The 11,419-nt window shown below is 40.6% G+C and overlaps 1 protein-coding gene across 1 annotated transcript; it reads left to right on the forward strand.

Moving 5' to 3' along the window:
- Positions 1-8,657: 8,657 nt before the first annotated feature.
- On the forward strand, positions 8,658-11,419 carry colec11 (collectin sub-family member 11; the record flags this gene model as incomplete). The annotated part of the gene is given in 8 exon segments (XM_080849943.1): positions 8,658-8,801; positions 8,805-8,823; positions 9,268-9,429; positions 9,591-9,662; positions 10,324-10,395; positions 10,468-10,521; positions 10,616-10,711; positions 11,022-11,419. Coding segments are annotated over 8 exon segments (1,017 nt in total).

Genomic DNA, 11,419 nt, shown 5'->3' on the forward strand with positions numbered 1-11,419 from the left:
CCCTCAGCCCCTTTCACAAGATCAAGGTAATTACCGATGTCATGATACAATGTATCAGTAACGGCACGATACTCTCGTGGTATTTCATCCCATTCAAACAATATCGACAAGTCTCAAGTCAATTCTCGTACATCCCCATTACTTTGTTTCAGGAATCATAAGAAAATTAATATTTGATCCCAGTCTTCTTTTCTGCTGTTCTCTCAAAAAGTTTCGTGGCTTTCCCGAAGGCTGGATTCCAGTTTCAGTTTCAGTTCCTTTCACCTTCATAATTCAATTGAACAGTCGAAAATAAATATGGAAATAAAACATTTAGTCTTCTTGAAATGTTATATAATATTTCGAGTTTCAAACGAACGGGCCAGTGTACCCCTTTAACGATAAGGCTCAAAGCACATGAAATATAGGGTAGGCAGCATCCGTTTTTTTACTGGTAGGTGGGTTAAGGACGTGGCTTTATATAGCTGACTCCGATGAAACTTGTAGCTTTGATCACTCCAGTCTCCTTACTTGAGTGCTGCCAACATCCTCTGGGTCTTAGTGCTCTTCCATACTTGTCAGTGTCATTTACGCGAGATTTTGGGTAATGGTTAAAGCAGCATTTCTTCCAATCTACAACTTGGAACATACCTGTTACATGTTATGTATTGGACTTTTATAAATGTTTCAGTAAAGGGTTTCAAGGTAATTTTGTGCTAAAGTAGATTTATATATAATAATCTGGAAATATGTATAGCCTATCAGTAAGCAAGACCTAACCCCTGTTGAAATGGATGCCCCAGATAACATGCTGCTATCAAATATTTACACTACACTACACTTCCTATCAACCTTTTCTTTTTCATAGAACATAATTACAAATTGTTTCCTGAGTCACACAGCAGCTGCCTCTGGGCTAGCCCAACTCGTTTCATTTCACCATCTCTCCTGCAGTCTCTTTCTTCATCTGCTCACTGATTGTGACTGTGTTCTTCATTACATGCTACAAGTGTTATATCCCTGAAAACAAATAATCTTTTTAGGGCAGCTTTTTCAGAACAACAACCTTACCTCTAATCATGTGCGTTGTTGTATTTGGATGCTCAGAATCTATGGTTTAGCAGTTGTTATTTTGGTAAGGTTAGGTTGTTGGGTGTGAGTACCTGAATGTGACAGTGAGTGGATTGGCAGCTGTGGAAGGTCCCCAACCAATAGCACAATGAATTGTATAACAAAAACAAAAATGTCATCTCTTTTGCATTGCCAGTGTGTACTCACTGAACACCTTGGTAAATATCATGGCATTTAAGAGCATCACTGAAAGCTCATTAAGAAACTTTTGAGTGCCCCATCGTTGACATATCAAAGGCTAATGAATGAACCACAGGGACAGGGTAGCCATTTTACTCGTAATGATGGACAGGCAGTATTCCTTCATTACTGTTTGTTTATCCTTGCTGGAGTTCAAGTGTCTCCAAGCCATCTGCTCCAGTGACCCTTAAAGAGTGTAACATTTGAGACCAAACCTCAGGTGTGGTTACTGTTTGCAGAGGCAGGGTATATCTTGTGTTGTTTATACGGGGAGGACATGGAGCTGCATCTCTATAAATACCAGTCCGTGCCGAGGTGATCTGGGTGTTAAGAAGAGCGAATACTTTAAATGTTCCCTTGTTCATCTCAAACTCAGTGACCATGAATAACGTGCAGAAAGCACAGCTACATTATGAATGGCTTGTACTCTTGGTACCAGTGTAAATGTATTTCCAGAAGTTAGTATTTGCCTTAACTGCCTTATTTGGCTTTTGTAAAAAGCAATTTGTAGCCAAATGCATTAGCACTTCAGGCTATTATGAAATGTCATTCTCTCAAACCCCTTTCTGCTTTCCATGTCCCCTATGTACATATGTGTGTCTATTATTGTTATAATATGGAGTTTATCCTTGTGTATAATCTTTACTCACGTGCCACACACACAGAATCCAGCATTCATGTCAGGTGTTTGTGCTTCCCGACCCTCTGTATCTTGCCAGTCAGGATCACAGGAGTGTTAAATTGGAAATGCAACAGTACTACAACAGTACAACAGACTTCTCTGCATTAATTGTGCATACACCTTAGTCTTTGGTAGCTTAACCGAGGCCATGACATCTTGAAAGTGCAAATCACAGTAGGGTCCACTGCAACAGCCTCAGGGTGTTGAATGATTTATCTTCAATCACTCACCATCAGTTTCACTGACCTGTTATTGACTGATGAGTTCAAATCTTGAATCTAGGGTATTAAACCTGCCCATCGTCAACGCATTAAGAATAACCTATTATTTCATATAGACATACAAATTCCATGAATGTAAAATATGCTGAGTGGTCAAGAAGCTGCTCTTCAGCCATGTATTGATCATTCTTGCGGGGGATACCAGGTGGATTTTGAGGGCACATATGATGCTTATAACTGAATGCGTAGAAAGTACCTTTTCACACGAGACACAGGTCTCTGGCTTAAACCATCTGGGCATACTAAGTATATCTCCCATGAGACAGTGCTGCATGATTGATGTATGTTTGAGGCCAGGTGCTGGTCAATATTTATCCTCTTCATAACTGTATCAACCAAAAGGGCCATGAGCTTTACCTCTTTCAAACTGTTTGTGATCATGTTTGTTGAAACATTTCACACTTACTGTGCTGTGCTAGTACTCAAATTTAATTTTTACTTCCAAAGAACATAACAAAACTTTTGATTCCCAGCCGTCTAGACACTGTGTCTGGATGGAGTGTTATACAGGATTATTTACAGTTTTGAGGCTATCTGCGGTCAATCCAAACTGGCAATGAAGCTAATGTTTCTGGGAACTTTCAAGGACTCAGGGTGTTTAAGCTGTATCATCATCAAGCTAAATCCTGTGCAAAGACAACAGCTGCGGGGAGGACACACTGCCACTCCCCCTACCCAGTTTGTTAATGGCAATGAAATGAGTTCATGAGTGCATTACAGCCACTTTATCTGATATGGAAAACCAAACTGAAAAGACCAGTGAAGCATAGCAAATAGCCTTTCCATAAATTACACCAATTAACTCTGAGAATTATTTCTGTACATTTCAAAACATCGATGTGAAAGTGGAAGTGGAAATAAATGGCTGGTAAACTGGGTCTATGATAAAGAATGACAGATTTATCTTGTCTCTTTGAAATGAAATGTATGATCCAAAAATATGCATCACGCTTTCCAATCTTACCCCACATCCACTTTGCATACAGGGAACATCCTGACCTGGATACTCTCAACATAAACTGGCACATATTTTAGAATTATGGCAGCATGTATGTAACTTCGAGGTCTCCATCCTGGATGTACGCATCTACTGGGGTTTATGAATTAGCCATGGAACATGCAGACCTGCCCTCCGGGGATGACACTCATGACATGCATGGAGGTCACGTGTTATCAATAGTTCTCAGGCTACTGGAAATGTGTTCACAGATATGAAGAAATGTGATATCCGCAGTGGAGGAGCTGACTTTGAAGTTTAAACATGGCTTCTCAGGTGCTGTAATACTTCTTATTAAGGGCAACGTTAAAAATTGCATCGATTGGCAAAAAATCCACACATGTTTAGTCATGCTTTAAATCATGATGGAGTTGGTTAGGTATCTTATATAACAGATGGACTGGGCTCACTGGGCTGATTGTAAGCAGCATTTAATTTAGAATGTATTGTTTAAAACATTAAGTTCCCTAATTAAAAGGTAAAACGCTGATGATGCAATGTTTTAATAGTTTGATCCCATTTTAATCTAGTGAAAAATCCCAGGTCATCAGAAGAGTTTTCTGCCCCTGTATTTCACATTGATCCAATATGTTCCTATGAGGAGATCAACGTTTAAATGTTGTGTTTGCCATTCTTCTGCCTACAACTTCTGAGTAATTTATAAACCATTTTAGAGTACTACATTACACTGCAGGCATTAGTAGTAAGGTGGTCTGTGCACCATGATGTGGAGCTCCCTTGATGGAGTTTGAGCGCTGGAGTTTCCATACAAAGACGACAAACGCACTCCAAGCTGAGAATGACTAAACTAATTATATGTGAATCGATCAGATGCAGTTCTGCTTTGTGCCCGCCTGTGTATGGCTCTAACATTGTTCGGGCAGATAAATTGAGTTATGAGATTTGTTAACTGCAGTAGATTATAGCCACGTGCTCCTGGTCTCTGGTAATGAATGGATGATTTTGGTCAAATCCAATTGAAGGCACATTGTAAACTCATCCAGAATGGGGCCAAAAGATATGTGCATTTCAAACATGCATTATCCTTCTTTACTGAGATCAGAGAAGAGTAGTCTGTTTCATAGGAGCGTTCAGGTGCGACAGATACAATGACATGATACAGCAGCTTTGCTTTCACTGACTGCATTGTAATGAGATAATTCTGCTGTTTAGGTTGTGATGCTCTTTTCAGCGGATGATATCAGGTGAGATTGTCCTTAGTAAACTCTGCGTTCATGGTGGTGCGTCTTCATCACTCTTTCACTAATTACATGTCGCACCACGCACCATCACAACCATGTGGAACTATACGGCAAAGTATTCAACATTCAGGTTTTACAAGGACTGATCCACAGCTCCCCCCGTCTCTCTGTGTGTGTGATTACATTCACAGTACATTTATGTGTTCTGATAGCACAGAGAGCATATTTCTTCCGGAGACCTCAGGTCAGTTTGACATGGTCCACCTCAAGGCTAAATACCTCTAAAGCCAATCTTGCATGTGAAGGATCAAGCTCCCAATCCACCCTGTTGAATGATGGAGAGCCAGGAGGGTGAACTTTGAAACCAGCCCTTGAAATGGAATCCTGAGTCCTGAAGCTTCGTAATGATGTGTCCAAAAGACTAAATGTCACATCAGACTTGTAAGCATAGACCATCATCCTTTCATCCATAGCACGGAAAATTCCTTTTTTGAAGGTATTCCACAACTCTTATGATTGATAGGCTTCTCTTGATATTTCCTTAACAGTCACACCAGGGGTGCCCCAGAAGACTGACAGTTTGTTTAAGATATATAATCTTAATCTGAATTAAATTAACACACTTTTACACTCATTTTTTATTGTGAACTGGAAGCCAAAAAAAAGAGATTGACACAGTATAGACTTCATGAAAAAGTTCAAGGTCCAGTAAACTGCATGAAAAAATGATCTCTTAAGTCGTCCGGAGGGCCATTCTGTGCATATACCTTCATATTCCACTGTTCTTTATTTTGTGGCCTTAGAAAACACATAAAGCTGCCTTGATCAGCCATTAAGGGAAGATGTCAATTGACCAAAACTGATGTGATTTCATCCCTAAGTAGAGCTGTCATTGCCATCTAAGTGGAGCAATTAGGCTAAGGATGACATGCAGTATTGGGTCAGGCTGCTGGATCAGATTAGCATGCTAAAAATGTCACTGCAGGGAGCACAGCATAGTATTTGAGCACTAATGACTGGTTTGCAGAGTCGATGGGACTCCTTTTAGATCTGTCTAGAGACCTTCTGAAGACCATATCTTCATATTTTCATTTTCAGTTTGACCCGCCCCCTGCTACCACAGAGGAGCTTTCATTTGTGTCCTATCCATTTGGCTTCAGTATGCACTTGTGTGTCTGTGTGTGTGTGTGTGTGTGTGTGTGTGTGTGTGTGTGTGTGTGCGTACATTATGTGTGTGGGGTTCATGTTTCTTCAAGTCATTTTCTGACAAAGAGGTTAGCAGATGATTGATCATCTGTCTTAACGGCCCTGGGAGATTATGATAATTATTTTGGTTCCGGAGCTGGCAAGCAACACCCATTAGGGAAAAGGAATCCTCTCCATCTCCACAAAAGCATTTACAGGGGTCGACTGTGTTCCATATCCCTCCTTCTCTTCGTCCTCTCTCTGTCTTTGTTAGGCCAAGTCACCTTCTTTGAGGAGTCAGTCTGTTTATCATGCTTGCCTCTTCTTACCTCTTTTAAGAAGTAATCTACTGTTAATTGGGATCATTTTCCATTTAACAGTGAAACGATTTCAAATAAGCTTCCTTGGGACCCCCTTGTTCGCCAGCAGTTGATCTGGGCATTATCAATGAGCTGACTTCACTGAATGATGTTGCCCAACTTGAATGGAGTTTGACGAGACAAAAGTGTCTCAATAATGTAAAAATGAAGAGAATACAACAATAATGTAGGACAGGAGTTGTGAAATTCCTTCCAGGCATATTTTTTCTTTCTGTGCCGTAAAGGTCACTTCATTTTGAGGGGTCATATCGTTCAGCCACCGTTGATGAAAGCTTTCTTGTTTTTTTTTTCAGAACCCCAGGTAATTCTCTGTGGACGGAGAAGTGCTTATAGCTTTCAACATTGAAGGTGAGGTGGTGTGCGGATTCTCAAGTGGAGAACTTCATTGAAATTCTGTTGATTTTTTCCACCGTGTCTGAGCCATATGATAATGCAGCCTGTGGGTTATCATGCCTGGAGAGGCCCCGCAGACCCCCACAGCTGCTCTCCCTCAATAACAGACAACAGCCAACACACCTAATCTAATAGGCCGAAGCTTTTTATACCGGATTGCATCACATAGAGTAGGCTGCCTTTTTTTATAGGCTGGATAATATGCATCTGACATGGAACCTTTCAAAGAATTAGGTTTCATCATCTCCTTTAGAATTGGGTCTGATCTTTAAAATATGCACTTTGAATAGAAAAAGGGGATGGCTGTTCCTTACAGGCACCTTAAGCTAGGGCTAATGGCTAATCTAGTGCAAAAGCGTATGTACAAGGAGAAGACAAAGTGAAAACTGGTTGTTGCTCTGGAGGTAGAGACCTACTATTTGTCCAGACCACTGATCTCAGGAGTTGATATTCACTTATATAATTATTTGGTTTATAAAAATATAGAACATGATATAATATGACATTAAAATATGTGTAGAACAAGTATGCAAAACTACATCATCAACAACAACAAAGCATAACTGAAATGCAATTAATTTTGATTTCCCGTTGCAGCTGGATATTAATCATAAATTCATGTATGTGAGACGGGCTGTACCCTGTCCAAAGTGTTTCTCTTCTCTGAACTCTCACCTCATCATGCAGGGAGTCGGTTATTCTTGTGGTGTGTATGGGAGTGGAGCAGGCTTTACACTTTCTTTTGGTAGAGCAGATGAAAGCAGAACTCGTGGGAGGATTATGACGAGATCAATGTGCATTGTTTGTGAGAACAACCGAAGCAGCAGGGACTACAAAATCACAGCTAACTTTCCCCCACTCTACCCACATTTGTTTGTTTTAATGACTTTTAGCATCCTTATTCACAGCTGAGTTGCTATCTGAATGACAAAATATGCAATTACAATCTAATACCAAGGCCTGCATCCACTTGTGAGATTTAACGCTGATGAGGTATAAGTGGCAATTAAAATGAGCTTGCTGACCAATCCCTTTGAAACTTTGCTAAATCTGATGATATCTGATGGTTCAGCAAACTCCTATAGTTGGCGGTAGGAAGTCTGAACATCTTCTGAACTTACTAGATAGCAGTAAGGAGTTGAGCCCATTCACTGCAAATTCAAAAACAGTACCAATATAATCATCCTTAGATGGCTCTTTTAAGTGTTATTATAGGTTATATGACACTGCATAATTTGAGCTATACTGCCATGAATGTAATTTGATCATAATACTATATCTTAATGGTAGGATCTAACAACCTTTGCTGATTTTCTGGCCCACTAAGCATGAAAGTGCCGGTCTTTGGCACATTATTACGAACATTAAATGAGCTATGAAATTGAACCCCTTAATTTTATACTTTAAATATGCTCAATTTAAAAATGCATTTTTTTGCACATATTGTCCCTCTTAAATATTCAAATGCGTCTGAACACTTTATTGCTGAAAACTAACAGACAAACAAACCAACAAAATATGTTGATTAGGGCCTTACAACCTAGAGCTTTACATATGGGATTAATTAGGAAAGGATTAAATAAATGGTTAGACACCACGTTTAAGAGCTCTTGAGGGAATCCTCAAACACAATAAGTGCACCCTGATAGTCATTAAGGGATTCTTGTGTAGTGAAAGTATATTTCAAGGACTTTTCATAACTTTATTTTTAGTATTGCTGCTTTATAATTCCCATTTAGCAATGTATCAGGGGTACTGAGTGGCAACATGCTTCATATGTTCTAATTTCTCCTTCAAACTTAGGTAGTTAAACACGTCATTCTGTTTAATCACAAAGGATTAGCACATTTTAAAGAATTCTTTGTCTGCATGGCCATGCACTTGCATTACGCACACGGCGTGATAGCACACACTGGTACTCTACTGCCACCTTGTGGACTACAATTTGCAAACTTTCATCCAGTTTGTGCTCAGCAATAGATAAATTAAGTTACACTACAAAGTATTATGCATTCAGTGTATATAACTGCAACTTAATAGATACTTTTAATATATGGTTCAAGTCCATTCTAATCAGCTAGAATGACCATGTTATTCCTTGATCATCCATCATAGCATCAAAAATGCCTTTGAAGCTGAGTGCAAGTTTGTGTTATCTGGGAGGGCCTGGTGCTGCCAATGACCCTGATTACTTTCCCAAGCAATTATCTCAGCACAGCCCTGCGCTTGTAGCTTTATCTGTAAATAATGTCCATGTTGACCTTTTTGTTGCCTCCTCGCGTAGTTTGTGGGGTCCAGTGGAAGAACATAATAGACCCAGAGTGGGTGCATTTTGTTAGCTCCGGTGGTTCTTTCAAACCTACACCAAATATTAATCTTCTCACTGTCACATAGGCTTGGGCATATTTAGGAGGTACGTTTTTGCTTTCCAGCGAAGGAATATCTGAATAATCTAAAATACATGTTATTGGCTAGAACGTTTTCGTTTTGTGGTGAGTGTTTTAAGTGGAATCCATTCATAGCATGAACGTTTTGCATGTTTCCTGGGTAGGGGGAAATAATTATTCTACTCTTTCTGATGGAGACTGTCTTTCAGTTTCAGTTTAAAGCATAAAGAGGCTCTGTCTGAAGATATTCCGAAACCCTAGGTCCGCTCATTGCTTGTTTGTATCAGTGCCATGTTTTGCAAGTTTTTGTGCACCCAATTTTCTGTTCTTTTGTCCTTTACTGTCATTTGATGGTGTGTATTCCCATTTTGTGTTTGATCTCATTACATGAGTACAGTTTCAGTTTTGCTGCCACAAGATTTCAAGGTGAATTAATGTGGTCTGTTGTGTGTATCTGTATCATGCCACAGTGGTGCAGTCTGCATGCTGGCAGTGTCTCAGGAAGCACAGAGACATGCTTTCATCGTGTGTGTTAATGACCATCCTGGGACTGATGCTGGTGACTTCAGCCCACGGCCAGCAAATGTCCGAGGAGCCGTGCTCCATCCAGATCCTCGTCCCCGGACTAAAAGGTGCAGAGTCAATGCATAGCATATGAGTCACTAGAGGGAATTCTGCCAATTGATTGTGAAAGAAGCTGGGAGAAAAGTGCTGTGCTCTATTATTTCCATGGAGAGAGTTGATGTGTTTTTCACTGTGAATGTTTTTCACTTTCATGAATGACTCCCCACAGGAGAGGCTGGAGAGAAGGGAGAGAAGGGAGCGCCAGGGCGGCCGGGAAGACTGGGTCCCCCCGGAGAGACTGGTAGGGCCTTTAATGAAATCTTTCTCCATGTGTATTGCATGGGATATGATGTTACAAATGCACCATGGATGTTGTATGTACCATTGCCATACATAGGAGGATCATTTATGTGGACCTATATGTGTTGGCTTTGGGGTTGGCTTTGGCAATTTAGTCACATTATTATGTAACAGGTTTACAGATAGAGAAAAAGCAATTTATTTGTATTTGTAGAGTTGAAATGGTTTCGGGTTTCATTTAAAACATGCTAACTTCATCAAATACTTGAGTGCCAGATGAATATGTAAATCATCCTATGTAGCTACATTTAAATATATGTGACAAAAACCACAAGTATTTGGGAAGAGATTCAGATGATGTGGTCTGAGGATTATCACATCATCATTTGCATTCCTGCAGTTGACAGCATGAGTGATGTGCTGCCTGGTTAGAGCCTGCTAAAGAAAACCAGAGCTGCCGCATGTTTACTGAAGGGTCAGAGGTCTGGTGCAGACCACAGAGCGTCAACGATCACAAGTCTTGGCCACTGCTTTAATGAGGCCAAGATTTCTCACAAGCCTCTGGGATCACACTCTAAATAATTGCAAAGATTTAGTTCTGTTTATTGGTAATTGTATGTCGTCTACATAACGGGACAAAAAAACAATCTGTTGTCTTCCAGGTGCTCCTGGACTCAAAGGACAGAAAGGTCTCATGGGTCGGTATGGGAAAATGGGTCCTCCTGGACATAAAGGTAAAATAACATCTAATCTCTCAATGATAACTGTGATGAGAGTGGTGTAGCTAAAAGGTGTCACTTCGTCAGGTGAGAAGGGAGACATGGGAGATCCAGGACTAAAAGGCCCTGATGGAGACCCAGGTAGTACATATCCTTACTTTGTGATAACCTAGACTTAAAATATAATGTATTAACAGAGGTGCTCATGAGTTAATTTATGAACATCTACCCCTAGGGCTTCCTTGTGAATGTGCACCTTTACGGAAGATGATTGGTGAAATGGACAACCAGGTGGCACAATTAACCAATGAGCTGAAGTTCATAAAAAATGGTATGTTCTATTGTTCAGTATATGTAAGAAGATAAGCTGGAACTGTGTTTACATGTAGTAATTTTGTAGCCTGGGTCATAATGATGTAGATAGATGATTAGGCTTCCAAACAAACAATTACAATCCACTGCTCATTTAGGTTAGATACATAGACAGTAAATATTGCAAGGGTTCAGCCAGATTGCAATTTTCCTCACCATTACCTGTGCTCTGCCTGTCATTTGAAATGCAACTCTATGAACATCTTGCTGTTTTCAGTGTGGTTTTAGAAATACAAGTGCTCATTTTTCAGCCCTGCCCTCCTCTGCAGCTGTCGCTGGCATCAAAGAGGTAGATGGTAAGGTCTACCTTCTGGTCAAGGAGGCCAAGCGTTACCTAGATGCTGAGGCCTACTGTCAGGGGAGGGGCGGACATCTGGCTATGCCCAAGGACGAACGGGCCAACACCGCCATTGCAGGGTACATCACAGAGGCGGGCCTCAGCAGGGTGTTCATTGGCCTCAATGACTTGGAACGTGAGAGCCATTTTGTGTACGTGGAGCGGTCTCCCATGAGCACTTTCAGCAAGTGGCGGGAAGGAGAGCCAAACAATGCCTATGAGGATGAGAACTGTGTGGAGATGGTGTCTACAGGAGAGTGGATAGATGTGGCCTGTCACCTCACTATGTACTTTGTGTGTGAGTTCGACAAAGACAATGTCATGCAATAG

Source organism: Sprattus sprattus (genome assembly GCF_963457725.1).
Source record: "Sprattus sprattus genome assembly, chromosome: 13".
NCBI lineage: Eukaryota > Metazoa > Chordata > Actinopteri > Clupeiformes > Clupeidae > Sprattus > Sprattus sprattus.